General features: G+C 42.7%; 1 protein-coding gene across 1 annotated transcript in view; it reads left to right on the top strand.

Moving 5' to 3' along the window:
* The window catches only part of LOC139340536 (protein phosphatase 1 regulatory subunit 29-like), a 236834-nt gene extending 221783 nt beyond the window's left edge, over positions 1-15051 (top strand). The window contains exons 5-8 of the mRNA XM_070976414.1: positions 7716-8251; positions 9417-9566; positions 9971-10965; positions 11921-15051. Coding sequence (XP_070832515.1) covers positions 8054-8251; positions 9417-9566; positions 9971-10965; positions 11921-13511 — 2934 coding nt within the window. The 5' untranslated portion in view covers positions 7716-8053 and the 3' untranslated portion in view covers positions 13512-15051. The remainder of the gene's footprint in view (positions 1-7715; positions 8252-9416; positions 9567-9970; positions 10966-11920) is intronic.
* The last annotated feature ends 1827 nt before the right edge of the window (positions 15052-16878 follow it).

The raw sequence follows: 16878 nt of genomic DNA, 5'->3' as shown, positions 1-16878 counted from the left end.
GGATTCAATATGGGGTTTATGGAAAAATGTGTGCTTAAAGACTGCTCTCTGCACCTCTCCTTCATCATCCTCTTCCCCCTCATCCTCATGTCTCATTTCCATATAATGGCCAATGTCAATAAAGAGCTTCAAACCTCAGTTGGGTTAACCTGTTGGAATGACTGAGAGGCAGAATTAAAACAGAGGAATTTAATTCATGCTACAATCCATCATATATTCCTCGTTCCTCCCGTTTGCGATCCCCTTTCTGCCTCACTTTCTCTCTCCTCTCCTCATTGTATTTCTTCCTCTTGCTGCCTCCCTCCCAGGCAAGAAAGTGCTTCTCCCAAAGAGGGCTGTTATTTCAACATACCTGCTGAGTAAAGCTGGAGGGGAGAGCTTCTGCATGGCTTTTAAAAGTAATTAAGACACAGAGGTATAGCAGACGAGCACACGCACAAGGGCACATATGGTACTTATACGAGCAGCGAAACTCACTATAATGAAGGCCGATATGCTACTGGTAGCTCTGTACATTTGGATTCAATGCACTCCTCATGACACTAAAGAAAATTGTTATTTGAATGCATATGTACACATGTGTATGCCTCTTCCTGTCAAATCAGACCTCACAAATATAGATATCTGAAGACAGGCCTCCAATTAGTTCCAATAATAACAGTTCGGTGTGAAGGCTGAGGATTATCCAGAGAAACCGGTGCATGGTTTCTGAAAAGACAAATTGCTATTGAATTTTTTTTAAATGTCATTTTTCAATGCTGTAAGCGGCACAAACAAATTCCATTCGCCTCCACTGAACTGAGCTGGAGGCAGAAATCAAAGATATTTCAAAATTTGTCAATATACCGTAAGCCTGCATGATATTTTTATCTTTGGAGATGCTCACTGCGTCAGATTAGGCGACAGAGGTGGGAAATTCTTACCGAGACTTGTCCGAGAGACATGGCGGACTTCAAGTTTGACCTTGACCAATCATAGTGTGGCGTCTCTAACGACTTGCATGAATTACATCAGATAGTGTGACATGACACGGACTGACTTCACTGTTCCACCTGATAGCCCCAGCGTCATGCTTCTTTTGCTTTGTCGCACTTACTGAAGAGCACTCTTTGCTCCAGTGGGTCACTGTCATGGAGCAGTTGTAGAAGTAGTCCAGTTTGGCAAAAGAAGGCAAAAAAAAAAAAAAAAAAAAGTGGTGAAGTGGTCCCAGATGCTGCACTGCTCTTCCCACTGTTACACACCACGCAGGATAAAACATGGCAGAAGTAAAAGAACACACAAACATTGTACAATAGGATGAAACAGGATCCCTCATTCATGCAATCACTCACAAGTTATGGAGAATGGCCTTGGGCATGCTTCTGGGTTAGGTTTGTGAGAGCACATCTAAGCATGGCTGAGCCTCATCCAGAGAAACAGCAGGAACATCAGACTGGAATAGACCCTCACTGGGGTCGTGGTAATCTAACAACACCAAACAACTTCCGTGTCTCAGATTACAAGTGAGCAAGCAGCCAGGGAAACTGCAGCCTAGCGCTGTTTAAGGCTTTGCCTGAAGAGCTCTGATCCCGGCTCAGATCAGACATTGTTTATATAGCTCATAGATAGCCTCATGCGGTATATAATTGCTGTGTTGAACATTCATCTCCCTCTCTGAGGGCTGCTGAAAGCTGTTTGGGAAATTTGGGAAACCAGTGACTGAAGCTGTTAAGATAGAGTGGGCAAGTCAGTTAAGTGAGTCAGGCCTCACTGCAAAACTGGTGAAATTTAAAAGTCCAGCCAAGAGACCATTTCTTCAGGAGAAACTAGTTCCAATTCCCTGGCACTCTTTCTAGAGAAATATTTTCTTTTCTGTTTTTCTGAAATGGTATTTCTGGTATTTTGCGAGCACCAATTTAAGTTCCATTTACCTGCAGGATCTGCTTTTAATATTTGAAGGCCCAAAGTAGCGTAATTGATGTGTAGAGCATCTTTGAGTATCTGGAAAAGCGATGTATGAATGAAATGTATTACTTTCATTATGATTACTATAAGCCTTCAGGAGACTGTATGTGGAGAGGAAGAGTCATTTTTAAAAAAGGGAAAACATTTGTTAAACTGTTAAGAAAACAAACGTTGGTAGCATCATGTTCAGCAAAGATTCCTGGTTGATGGTGTAACTGAATCCAAAACTTCCCCGTCTCTGACGCTGTCCTGCGATGCTCCACTTGTCTAACAGCTGATATATGCAAAATGGACCCAGCTTTCACACAACACAGCGAGTGGCTGAAAGCCCTCAGGGGCTGAAAACTTCTTCCCTGGTCTGCTCTCCCCGTGGGAGTTCGTGTGGTCGACAGCAACAGATGTTCCATCCACTTTAAACAAAGAGAGATGGGATAGGTTGAGCGGGCATGGAAGAGAGAATGGGCTGGGGAGAGAGGAAATGTAAGAAAGGCAGGAAGAAGACCAATTAAAGAGCTATTGCATCAGTTGTAAGCATCCGTGTATCTGTTATTGAATTTTAATATTTAATTTCCACAAACACACATTTGTTGAAAAATTCATAACCATTATTTCAGATGGTTGTTAGGGGATATGTTCCTTCAGAAATAACCTGCATCTTTTTGCTTAATGCAGCTACTGTTTACTTTTGTGCATAGGGATTCTTTTTTTCATTGTGTCATTAATTGTAAACAGCAGTGATGTTTTGTTTTTTGTTTTTTCAGAAAAAGAAAATATTTATTTTCCTGCACGGTTTGTAAGCAATGACTGCAATGAACTGCACAAGTCTACCAATTATTATTCTGAAGTCTTGAAAATATATAGAGCCTTTAAACTAGCAGTAGAGCGGAAAAGATCATGATGTAATTGCCACCGAAAGTGGGAGATGGGAGACCAAGGAAAGTAAGAAAGCCAGAGAAACATATTTAGTGAAAGAAAAAATTAAATAATGCAAGCGTGGAGACTCGCAGAAACACATGAAATACAGGAAGCTGGGAAAATCAGACAGAGAGAATATTCTGTATGCACAGGATTTGAAGGAACAGTGCAGCAGCTTTGTGAAAGGTTGAAAGGAAGAGAGAGAAGAGAAAAGAGCGAGAAAATGGATTTGAAGGAACAGTGCAGCAGCTTTGAAGGTAAAGCAGGCAGGCTGGCTGGTTGGCAGGCTGGGTTGCACAGATAGCACTAATAGGCATAATTCTTAGCTCCGCTTCCATGGTGCTTTGCACACTGGTACTTGGCTGGATGACTGACTAGACGACTGACTGGCTGGTCGGGTGATCCAGGGATTGACCTGCTGTCTGGCTGACTGAGTCGATTTTTGATTGGCTGGCTGTTGGGTCCGCTGACGGACTGGACTGATTGACTGGCTGACAAACTGAGAAGCTGGCTGGCTGGCTGTCTGACTGGTTGATCGCTTGACTGCTTCACTGACAAACTGTGGGAAAATCTGTTTGGTGTCATGTTCCCCAGCGTATCCCTCTGCACTGTTTCTGCCTCCTGTATATATGTCTTTCTTCTTTCCCACTCAGTGGAAATGTTCGTAGCCTGGTCTCCAGGGTAGTTGTGGTACTCTTGTGCTCCTTGTTTCTTAAACTTTACTCATGCCGACATTGACTCATTCTTGTCCCAGAGGCGTATATTCTCCAAAAGCACCAAAGCTCCCTTACCGCGACTTTAATATAAGCCCCATTCTAACCTTAGTCCTAAAACCCCATCTTCCTAATACACGCTAAAGCAAATAACCTTTTGGAGACCAGACTTGCATTTATTCTATCTTTCATTTAGCAGAGATAAAGCACAATATATGTTTTGGCAGATACAGCTAAAAGATAACTACCATCTGTAGTTCCTGGGTGGAGGTGTGCAGTTTAGAAAATCAAAACCTGACAAACATTTGTCCTCACGTTGTGACCCCTGTCCTTCTCTCCCACACACTTACAGTGCAGTATTAAGTATTTTCTAACACGATACCTTGAAGCAAAAACTGCCCTTTGCAGATTTTTCTTTTCCTGTGAAGCCATTTTTGTGCATTTTTTCCGATTTTACTCCATCTTAAAGTCCATCTGGAACCTTAATGAAGTCATTCCAATTTTCTGTGAAACTGCGCAGTCAATCAGGTCCATAATGGCTGTGTCATGAATGGAACGCATGGATAGAGTTTAGTAAATATGGATAAGAAAAGGCAGGTGGCAACGAGTAAGCCAGTGAGCAAGTCAAACTCCACAAAGGTTTGTGTGTCATTAGAATACTAATGACAGTCAGTCCTCTGGTCCGGGGGTTTGCTTTGCTTATATTAACTGAAATCATTCACCCTTCAGCTGGAAATGGATAAATTTCTGACCGTTCTTGCTAAAGGGAAACTTCAATGTTTAGAAAGTTGCTGGTTAGAATCACATGAAAAGCATGAGAGGAGGAGCCAGTGCAGCCTTACAATGATGAATCAGTTAACTGTCGGTGTACTATAATCTACTTGGATATTAATGTGTGTAACTGTATAGATGTCAATAAGGGGTTGTTTTTTTTTCCATCATTTCCACATCCACATAGGACTTGAGACTTGAAGGACTAATGACATTTCCATCAGCCTCCTTGCTAATTAGCAAATGTTTCTTGCTAACATGCTTCTTAGTATCAATATATTAGTATTAGTGTTGTCATTCTGAGCATTGCAGCATTTTGCTCAAAGCACAACAGTGCCGAAGTTTGGCCTCACAGAGCAGCTAGCATGCCTGTCATTGTCTTGTTAAAGAGCATGCATCCTTGGGTAAATTTACTGATGTAAAATGTTACAGAGCATCAAAAAAGTAGTAAAAGAAGCACTGCTTCAGTGCAGTTTATTTTAGTAGTAGTCTTTCTGTATGTGTATTTTGATGGTAAGCCTCCTTTTTTGCAGAAGAAAAACAATAAAACTTTGATACTAACTCTTCACTGGAGTAATATTTTTGCACTGACTTGCCTACGCTCACTTGTCAAACAGTGCCTTGAGGTTTTTGATACTCTGAAGATATTATTGTTCTGTGCAAGTAGACATGTCTTTTTCACCATAGAGGCTATTGTGAATTGATAATATAAAGCGTTTACCCTGACTCACTGTTGTATCAACTATTGAAATAACATGGAAAAAGATATGTAGTCATAAAACATTGAAGATCATTATTTCAACATCACTCTGAGATTTGGATCCTACTTTCTGATTCTGATCTCATGATTTCAAGGAAGACAAAACATGCACAAAACACACTCATGGCCCTCAGCCCCTCCTGGTCTTAATTTTGGTAACTCTGTATTTGCTTCTGTGACCTGACATCATTAGTGTTGTTTGTCAGATGCAAAGCTTTAATTAAAGCCCAGCTATCAGGGACAATAATTAAACACAACGAGAGTCTGGTTTGGAGAAGAAAAGGGGGGGGGGAACAAGGCTGTCTCTTCCTCTGGCTTCTTGTCAAAATAAAACCAATGGCAAGAATGTGATAAAAGCAGCAAGGAGGGGATGCGATAGCACACAAAAGGTGTCAGGTTGTGTTTTGGCGATGAAGCATATTCATTTGTGTTTCTAGTTGAAAGGCAGGAGCGATAAGCAGGCTTGAAACAATGCAGGCAGAAGAAAGAGAGGGACAGAACAGTGGAGAAAGAAGCAAACCGGCAGATACAAAATGAGAGAGAGACGGGAGATTGGCCCAGATGATAAGACAGAGTGGAGTGGTGTGGTCAGGGTCATTACGGCATTATAAATAAAAAATACTATGCTGTTCCTAGGTATTGTGACTGGACTCAGCAGTAAACAACTAGCTTTCAAATGAGTCTTGACTGATTTACCTTTCATGTCTGTAGAGCAGTAAATACCACGTCAGGCTACAAGTCATGTTGTATCAGATACGCTGTAAATACGAGCTGCCGACGGGGAGAAACAGCAGAACGGTAATCACAAGCGCAACACAGTAAATTTTGTGTTCCTCAAAATCTTCTTAAATTGCAGCAGTGTGCCAGAGGCCTTGTTGTTTTCATTAGGGTTTAAGGGAATGTAGCGAGAATATGAAGGATCGTATCACTTCATCACAACACTAGACATGGAGTCATCTTCAAAGAGCGAGAAGAGAAGGAATTCAGAATCAGGGTGAAAGACGGAGAATGAGTATCTGTGTCAGTGTAATGTCCAAATAGTCGTTTGATGAATAATTCCATTTGCTTGCTTCTTTTCATCACGACGTGCCATGAACTAATGCTCAAATTCACACACCTGCTCTACTTAGCAGCGGTTAAGGCGGTGGAATCGCTGTGCTGCAAATCTGTGCTGCAAAGTTTCATAATTATCAAGATGAAAAAGGCGGTTACTTTAGCTGTTGTTCCACTGAGCTAAAGCTGTGAAGTGCTTTTTTTTTTGTGGGTGTTTTATTTTACACGCTGTAAGGACGACAACAGTGCTGGGTCAAAGGCAAATTGAAGACCCTTGGTGAAGGAATTGAATTGTCAATATCAATTTCATGGAACAATTTGAAGGGAGGACTGAGAGCTGCTCGGGTTGTGGTGCGACAGAAATGAGAAGTGACTGGGAGGCTAACGGGTGCAAGTCTGGATAGACGACGAGAAGGAGGAGGAGGAGGGCGGGCTATTAGGGATGGGCCAGTTTAACAGAAGCATCCAAAGTTAGCTTCCATTACTGCTGAGTAGATTGGGTGACACTGTGTCATTGCTTCATTTCTTGCAGCAGGTTATATTTTCTTCATCTGCCTGAGACAGCCTAAATATAGAGAGATTTTATTTGGGAGAGAGAGAGAGAGAGAGAGAGAGAGAGAGAGAGAGAGAGAGAGAGAGAGAGAGAGAGAGAGAGAGAGAGAAACTACTTAAGAAGAGTTTATTACTCAGTTGTTCTTGCTATCAATTTCCTGTCATTCATGTCGTGGCTAGATAACTTTTCCCTGGGAGGGAATCAAAACTTTGGAAACAAATTAAAAGAGTCAGAGCTGTGGTGATGAGATACATAATATTTTATGCTGGATTAGAGCCTAATCCACAGTTAATCCCCTGAGAAAGGTAAATAGCTAAATGTCAGCTAGTATCCTGTTAAAACATGCAAATTACAACAGCCCTCCTCTGTTTTCCACTTAGCCCATCTCCCCGTTTTCACCCCTATATAACAGCAGCTATTAAATTTTTATTGTTTCATTATGTACCTCATAGTTGAAATAATATAACTGCAGCTGCAAGCTGGCGAACCTTGTAAACAGTGACAAAAACACCAAAGAAATGCGGCGTTGCTTTCATTCTCTTGGCAATTTCCATTTCTATTGGTGCATCATATGCTAATGTGTGAGCGGAAGAGCTGCAATTTATTCTCATACTTGGCTGTTATTTTCGTGAACATGAATAATTACAGAACATAAAAATCCCTGGTTTCGTATGAAAAGTCAAAATATATTTCTCTGGGCTTTATTAAGACTTAATGAAATAATCATGGCAGTTAATGGATTTATTACTGTGGTGTATTACCTTGAAGGGATTGGGTAGCATGGGTATTAGATTCATATACCTGTTTTTTTTTTATATACACGGTGCTTGTAGAAATGAGACCTAAACTCAATTAATTCAAAACCATCAGGGGATATGTGAACTATATTACAATTTTCTGCCTACTCTTAATCATTTTGTCATTATCACTATTAATGTTAATATACTCCCCTCCCTCCCTCTCTCCCTCTCCCTCCCTCCCCTCCCTCTCTCTCTCTGTTATATAGGCCTTCTGCCTTTCTCTGAGAGGGAGTATTTCCTCATCTCTGTTGTCAAGACGTACGGTTGTCAGGGGCCATGAGTAGCTGCTGGGGTGACAGTCTCCAAAACCCTTTGACGTGGAACACCTAAAATGGGGACAGGACTTGCTGCCATGCTGCAAGCTCAGCTTTAATCACCGTGAAGACGCCCCACCGTTCACCTTTGTCTCTACTCAGATTTGGCCTGCTTGCCCCTGACCTGCACCCTTCCTGATTTGAAACTGCTGCTTGCTGCCTTCTTCCCTTCAACTCATTTCTTTTCCTCCTTTCTACTGAGACGACCTCAAACACTCCTAATCCACACCATGGCCAGCAGACCACGTTTGTCCTCCCTGTCTCCCTCCCTGTTTCTCCTGCTCCCTGCACTGTTGCTCCTCCACTTGCCTGCCATGGTGAAAGGGGACTGCTGGCTGATAGAGGGGGATAAAGGATACGTTTGGCTGGCTATCTGCAGTCAGAACCAGCCTCCATATGAGACCATCCCCCAGCACATCAACAGCACGGTCAGTATGGTCTTATCTATCAGTAGGCCTTTTATACCACTACAGCCACCTCTATTAAACCGTATGCCTACATGCACTCTGAGAGAAGATGGTGTCAGCTAAAGAGCATGTCATTAATTGTGACAGTGACTTTTGCAAAGGTGCAAGTCAGTCAAATCTTCTGCGCACTCAGTACAGTGCTTGCAATTTATTGTGTGAATGTTGGTTGTGGTGATAACCATGACAATGATAGTAATACAGTATTAATAAGGTAATCATTTTCACTACTAAAAATGTACATTCTTAATCCAATGCAGTTACTGGGCTACATTAATGTGTCCACTGATGATGACAATAGCAGCAATAATATCTAAATCGTTATGTGGCTGTGATGATATTATTGGAGCAAATCATTGCTTAATCGGTTAAATTGGTGGAATAGAAGAGATACATGAACCAAAACCAGATGTTGTGTTTGAATTGTTTTGTGCTAATGCTATTCCTTTATGTAGCGGCTTGTTGTTTTCTACAACCCCTTATTCCAAAAAAGTGCAGACAGGTGTTTTTGGAGCATTCCACAACTTTCCCAGTCTTTTGTCCCAACTTGTTTGAAATGTGTTGCTGCATCAAATTCAGAATAAGCACATATTTCCAAAAATCACTGAAGCTGATGAGGTAAAACATTCAATATATTGTGTTTGTATGGTTTTCTATTGAATCTTTATCCAAAAGGATGAGCAAATTATCACATTCTATTTTATTTAAGTTTTATGCAGCATCTCTTTTTATACACATTTTAAAGTGTTTTGTCAAGTATTTCAGTTAGTGTAACCATCTGCAATTTGCTGATTGAATGTTTAAAACTGAAAAACTTGAAGATAATTTATTAAAGCATCCAATGGTAATGTTAACATGCAACTACATTCCACTCCAAACGTCCAAACATTTACCTCTGCGAGCTCTCTAAGGAGGGTTGTTCAGCTGCTTCCAAACAGACTGTGATTAACTAAATACAAATTTTGATAAAAATGTGTAACTGGGGAAATTATTCATTAGACAGCAAGCTTGTATGTTTAGAGGTGCGGTGTACTCTTGGCAGCTATTTTTGGCAAAGAGTTCAGGTCCTCTTCCATGGCTGCCAGAGGGTGCAATCACCTGAAAGTCGTCTGTTCTCTTGTCTTTCTAGGTTCATGACCTGAGGCTGAATGAGAACAAACTTAAGGCTGTGCTCTTTACATCCATGTTCCGCTTCACAAACCTCACTGACCTCAATCTAACCAAGAACGAGATCAGCTACATTGAGGATGGGGCCTTTGCTGGACAGGCCAACCTACAGGTCCGTAGCCAAAAAGACAACTCTGCTTTTATGCATCTCTAATTAAATGTTCTATTTACATATATGGCAAAATGGTGAGGAATTTAACTAGAGTTGGTACCACTTGACTTTTCGCTTTTTAGAAAGTAGTAAAGAAAAAAGTAAATATCTTATGAAAATCCCAAAAGTAAACAGAACAAAAAAAGGGACAAACTTTCTTCTTTAACTGTGTTCAATGCATGCAAGCTGAATAAGAAGTATGTTCCGAAATCATCCAGCAAAAGACAACTGGTGTGTTGAGTCCTCATGAGACATATCCCACTGAAGCACATTGTAAGAGTGTATCTTTAAGAAATAAAAGAAATTGGGAATCTTTTGTCATTATTTTTCAAAAAATTCAAAGGCTTACTCTCTTTCTGTTTCAGGTTCTCCAGCTGGGCTACAACAAGCTTACCAACTTGACTGAGGGCATGTTGAGAGGTCTGGGTCGAATGCAGTGCCTCTTCTTGCAACACAACCTCATTGAGGTCATTGCCACCAATGCCTTCTGGGAGTGCCCCAGCCTCAGCAGCCTGGACTTATCTTCCAATAAATTGGCCCGTCTTGACCCATCTACCTTCACTGTCCTAAACAGGCTGATGGTATGTGAACTAGCAGGAAACCCGTTCCACTGTGGCTGTGATCTCTACAGCTTTCTCACCTGGCTGGAGGCATTTAATAATGTCACCCACACCTACGACCGTCTCCAGTGTGAAACCCCTCTTGAAATGACTGGTTATCCACTTCTGAGCCCAGTGCCTGGACATGGAAGAAATGCCCGTTACGCTCTTTTGTCTAAGTGTCGTGATGGTGTGATAATTCCAGGGATGACCTCCCAGACGCCAGATCAAGATGGCTCAGGGATGGGTTTGGACAACCCAGACCAAGGTCTGTACCACCAGCCAACCATATCTTCCACTGCTGATCCCACCTATAGCCATCAGATTTCTATGAAGCTTCAAAGCATCTCCCTCTACACTGCTTCTTTAATCGTGCAGATCCCACGACCATACAGTAAGATGTACATCCTCTCCCAGTACAACTACACTTTCGTTGCAGACATCATGCCCCTTAAACTCAAGAAGGAGATAATCACTTTGGACAAGCTGAAACCTCACACAAACTACACCTTTTGTGTGGCTTCTGTGAGCAAATCTCAACGCTACAACCATACTTGTCTGTCCTTTACCACAAGAGCTATGGGAACAGAGGATCTACGGACCAATCCATCCACAACTACCCACTACATCATGACTATTTTGGGATGTCTGTTTGGCATGGTCATTGTGCTTGGATTTGTCTATTACTGTCTCAGACGGCGACGCATCCAGGAAGAGAAGCAGAAAGCTATAAGTGTGAAGAAAACTATTTTGGAGATGAGGTATTTTTAATTTCTTAATATAGATTTTATTATAATATATGTTTTATACATACATACATACATACATACATACATACATACATACATACATACATACATACATACATACATACATAGAACCAGAACCAAGAGGACAGAGCACATTAGTCCAGCACTGGCTTCCTGAACATTTAGAATTGATTCCTTCTCTGTGTATACAAAGCCCTTAATGGGAAAAGACCAAGCTACACTGCTAAATACCTTGTTCATAACATCCTCAAAAGCCCCTGCTGCTGGTTTATTAGAGGTTTCGAGCAACAGCTGAAAGAAAATCAGGGATAAAGCACAATTACGCCTCAAAGCTCTGGGACATACTACCTATAGAAATCAGGGAAGCCAGCTCATTGATTATTTTTATTCTAATTTATTTTTTACCATTATTATCAAGTGGGTTTTGTTCTATTCTATCCTGGTTTTTATGTTCATTCTATGTCTTTTTTATGTAAAACACGTGGTGCATGGGATTTCTTTTTTGTAAAGCACTTTGAGCTGCATGTCATGTATGAAAGGTGGTGTACATGTGTACAAATGTATTATTATATTAATGCTTATAATAATAATCCTTCTTGTGACAATGAGTTGTTGAAGAGCCACTACACAGATGAAGTTGTTTTGCTGTATTACTTTATTTTGTTTTGAATTTCTGAAAAGCTTAATTTATTATGACTAAAAAATAGTCATAATAAAACAATGATTAAAAACTTTTTTTTTCAACTGTGCTTTTTACTTTTGGTCATGCTTTTGGGCCAATAATTTCTTCAAGTGCAAATTGAAACAGCAAAAATTCTGTTATCCCATAGCATGATTCAGATGAAACTAATTAACTTAGCAAAATTTACTTGGGCCAATCAATCTTGCTGTTTGGGCAAAATGATTTTCACAATGTTTGTTGTAAAGTGAATCTGTCATTCTTCAGGTATGGTCCAGAGGCGGCTGCAGCAGTGGCCAATGACCCAGGTGCCATGCAGCGTCTCCAGGAGCAGGCTCACCACCAGCACCACCATTCAGGAGGAGCGGGAGGCAAACTTCCACCGTCTGCCTCCTCAAGCACGGGCATGCTCCATGGCTCAGCAAACACTAGTTCTTCTCGCCTCTCCACCTTGCCACAGGTGGAAAAAATGGCCACTGCCTTCTCTGAAGCAATAGGCAGCAAAGGAAACTACATGGATGTGAGGACGGCAGGAGTGGCAGTGGAAGGCAGGGAGGGAGGGGTGGTAGTTGGAGGACCAGGGGTAGGAGGGGAAGTAGTTGTGGATATGCGAGGTGGGGCTGAGAATGGGACAGAGGCTGGGGAGGATTCGGATGACGACGGCCGTGGCTCAGCATCAGAGATCTCCACCATTGCCAAGGAGGTGGACAAGGTGAACCAGATCATCAACAACTGCATTGATGCCCTGAAACTGGATGCTTCTGCTAATGTTGTGACCACGGCTGACAATGCAAACTCTGTGTCCTCCTCCCAGCCTCCAACTTGCATCTCGTCCCTCCCCCGGAACCTCCTGCCCCTCTCTCCAGGCCACCCTGGAGATCAGATCATGGCCTCCTCCCCTAAGGTGCATCCAAAGTCTCACCCTCCGCCTCATCCTCAGCCACATCCTCAGCCACATCCTCAGCCTCATCCTCAGCCTCATCCTCAGCTACATCAGCAGCCTCATCCACCTTCGATGGCTCCAGTGCCGCTGGTCATGCCTCTGTCTGAGCGACCGGGAATCAGCGGTGGGGGCTTCCTCTCCCCTCCTTATCGTGACCCACCCCCAGCCAATGCAGTGCGGCCCCTTCAGAGGCAGTTGAGTGCTGACACTGCTGTGGTGAAGAACCGTTGTGGTGCCCCTGCTGTGGGATCTGTCAAGAGCACCAGAGTGTTCAGTGTAGATATACCTGAGCAGCGCAGCGATCCGCCCAAGTACCCAACAGACAAAGGCAGCCCTGCGGGTTGTGGTGGAGGGAGTGGAAGTGGAGGAGGTGGTGGAGTAGGGGGCTGCAATGGGAATGGGATGGGAAGCATAAATGGTGGTGGTGTGAGTGTAAATGGGGGTGGAATGGGGTGTAATAATGGGAGTGGAGGTGGAGGTGGGGTGGTGGGCCCTGGACAGCAGCAGCAGCATCACTTGGAGGTACAGCAAGACTACCACAGTTCCGAGCACCGCCACTCCTTTCCTGCACTCTACTATGAGGGTGTCCACGACTCACCCTCACCTGCCCAAAAGGCCTCATTCCTCAAGCCATTGGGCCGCACCAAGAGGGATGCCACAGCCACCTACTCCCAGCTCTCACCCTCTCGTCACCACAACTACAACTCTGGCTACTCCTCCAGTCCAGAGTATTCATCTGAGAGCACACTGCGGATCTGGGAGCGATTCCGGCCTTACAAGAAAAGCCCCAGAGAGGAAGCATCCTATATAGCAGCAGGTCACGCCCTGCGTAAGAAGGTTCAGTTTGCCAAGGACGAGGACCTTCATGATATTTTGGACTATTGGAAGGGGGTTTCTGCCCAGCAGAAGCTGTGAGCTGAGTAAGCAAAGTTGAATGCTGTACGGGAGATTGTGAGGTCAGATGCCAACAGCAGACTAATAAAGGGGATAGATGTTAATGTAGCAAGACAGATAATGTTTCCTCTGAGGTGTCCAGTGACATGGGTCATTACCCTGCTGGATCCTGTGTTAAAGAGGTATTCTCTCTAGGTGATTTTTTAAAAAATTGATTATATGATAATTCATTGACATTTTAAGAGGCTGTTTCTGAGGTTAGCTGTTTCCCCACGATACTAAGTGATAATTAATGAGAATCAAGCTGTTCACCAGACTACCTCATACTGGGCACTTTGGTCCTTGCAGGCTTCCGTAGACCCGCTGAATCCCCACTAATGAGCAAAGCAAAGGTGGTCACAAGCGTCTTCTACCTCATTACTGGCACACTGTAGCTCAGCTATCTCACCAGAAGCAGTCCCATTCATGATTTAAACCTGTCCCTCTATTCTCTAATCCCATCAAACCACCATTCACAAAACAATCATTCCATGGCACCGCCGACACCTGCTCCTATAGAAGCATCATTTAGGGAGATAATGAGGGAGCTGGATGAGGAATTAGGTGCGTTTGTTTTAGAATTGCCTGAATCTCCCTCTTTGGGGGAGGACATTAAGTGATACTTATCGGGCTAATTGTTCTTCCTGGCAATTAGCCAGTGTAAGAACAGGTCAGGGCAGCAGTGTGTTGAGCATGCTTATCGATTCGAAACACCTAACTACATATGTTCAGTGGTGTGTGGGCATGTATATACAGTTTGTGCATGCTGCTGTGAATGATTGTGTGTGGGTGGGGAAATAGGGCTGGGATTGGGTCGTCCTTTATTCTCAGTCTCCTCCACAGTAGCAAAGTGGATAGCTTAGTGGAGATGCTTTGCATATAGATAACAATCCAGCTGGGGGGTTGTGTGTGCGTATGTGTATTTGTACGTGTGTGTGCATCTTTGGCCCAGCCTACCTGTCTGTGTAGATACCGCAAAGGAAATCCTTTCAAGACCTGTAGGCATTTTTGTCTCCTAGCCCATTTCTTATTTACAGGTGTAACATATTTCTTTTGATAAGGGAAGCTGTGAGGTAAGAAATTTACATTTCAATAGTGCAAGTTACTGTAGGGTGGGTTATTCAGGTTGGCAAGGCAGATGTTAGCTCCTATTTTAGAGAAGCCCCTAATCACATGTAGAAATAGAGGCAGATTGAGAGGTGAGAGTTTTGCTGCATCTCATTTTGAACATGCCGGCGTTAAGGAGCCAACGTAGGATTCATGTATCAGCTCAAGGCGAGTCTGCATAGAAACTGAAAATATGTCAAATGCTCCCTGCACTACACAGTGAAGATAAAATGGATGGTAAGCGGAGTGAAGGCCCCAGGGGTATACTCTGCCCCAGACTGGATGACTCTCCACTCAGTATATATGACCATCCTCTGCTCTGGGCGGGAGCTTGCTATGAACCAAAGTGCCTTTGGGAGGTATGATTCCACAAGTTTCTATTTATCTTTATTTTATTCGCTTTTCGTTTCCAGTATGGTTATAGAGTGTAATCCCAAGGAGGAAGAAAGTAATGCCCTGGTTTAATTGCAGGTTCAATTTGGTTTGTTATTTTGAGTTAAAATGTATGGGTGTTACGGAGAAATCTGTTGAAATAAATAGGAGCAAGGCTTGGTATTATTGCAAAGAGCCTTTGATATGAGACAGATGTTTTTCTCACAAGAGGCAGAAGTGCTGATGACTCTAACTGTACAATTTTTTACGCTTTAGATATTCACACAGACAAGTACTTCTCATCCATACAAATTATCTTTATGCTCTTCCCCTGCATCAACATCCACACTGTCAAAATATGAATTTCAGCCAGCCGTCTTTGTTTCCTTATCTGCCCACTCGTCCAATGCTCACCACTGGCATCCTGACCTCTCTTTCTCTGCTGTAATACATCTCGAATGAAAAGGTATAAAATCTGGTTTAAAAAGTCTAATTATTTCATTCCCCTCAGTGTTTTTTTCCCGCCTGCCACCTCTGTCCAATTTAATGGGGTAAATTAATGAGTCATTTGCGGAGGTTGATGTTGTACTGTCGTCTAAGGTCAGAAGGGCGTGCTGATATTATTAACTCTGCCAGACTGGGAGCCTGATCGAAATTAATGGCGGCTGCCTTTGTCTGCCTATCTTTCTTTCTTTCCCTGCCTCTGTCATCAGATGCTTAACCATATTCTACCTCTCTCTGTTGCCTCTTGTAGACAAAAATGGTCCTCAGACCAAGATTTATACTTCACTATGACAGTGCAGGTTATGAGCAAGCCAAGGTGAGCTAGTCTGGGATCCTCCCTCCTGGGCGTCTTTCTCTTTTGAGTCTGATCAGTCAGGAAGGACCAGCCTGTCAGGCCTGGAAGTAATATATTCCTATTTGCTTTTCCACAGGGTTAACCCTGATGTCATCGTTTTGACAGAGCTTGAATTCGCCCACTGTGAGGTGTGAGTTTGATGGTGAAAGTGAGACTGGAGGGTGGCATTTACTCTTTGACCTATAAAGATCTATGTCTACAGAATGGCCTCTATTCAAAAGGTCAGCTAGAAGGAGGTAAATCTGTTTTGAAGTAACAGAAGAAGATTACGCTCATGTGCATGTTTAGGTCGAAAGTCCACAAAGAAATTTAATTCCCTTTGCCTCTGCTGTGTAGGTGTACTGGCAGAAATCTAAGACAGATATATCAAAACCTTGGCAAAAAAAACCAACTCAACAACTAAATACCTCAAGGGGTAAATACGAAAATATGTTTTATTATTTGGGTGAACCACCCATTCTAATTATGCTGTAATGATCGACTGTTTTTGCTTTTGATATTCCATTGTGTTTCCTATTGAGTAATGACTTTCCCTCTGACCTCTCTATGTCATCTGTGGCAGCCAATCCAATAGACCCACTAGCGTTCACAATGGGATGTCAAATGTGCGTCATTACTCTGCTGTCAGATCAATAGGACTTAATTTGGGCGAGTGGGACCAAATAAAAAACACAGAGCAAATTCCCTTTGGCGCTCAGTTGGACAGCCTCCATTTTTATAAAGAGCCCAGTTTTCTATTTTGGCTTGTTGTTCAAATTCCACTGGCAGCTACCCTGTGTGTTAGGTCCAAGAAATCACCAATCAATTAGTTTAAGATTAGTACCACAGGCTATGCAGGGGTGGAAGCTTTTTAAAAATAATGGCTTCATTTGGGAGAAAGGGGGGACTCAAGCTGCGGTAACCTGCATATACCCTGAAGCCTTTCCCTAGATGTAAGGAATAACATTAGCTCAATTATTCATAAGCACAGTGTGTCCAATTGTCATAATTTACACTGAAGATCATTACTCA

The sequence above is a fragment of the Chaetodon trifascialis genome, chromosome 2 (genome assembly GCF_039877785.1).
Source record: "Chaetodon trifascialis isolate fChaTrf1 chromosome 2, fChaTrf1.hap1, whole genome shotgun sequence".
Classification (NCBI taxonomy): Eukaryota; Metazoa; Chordata; class Actinopteri; order Chaetodontiformes; family Chaetodontidae; genus Chaetodon; species Chaetodon trifascialis.
This window is presented reverse-complemented; position numbering and strand designations above follow the sequence as displayed.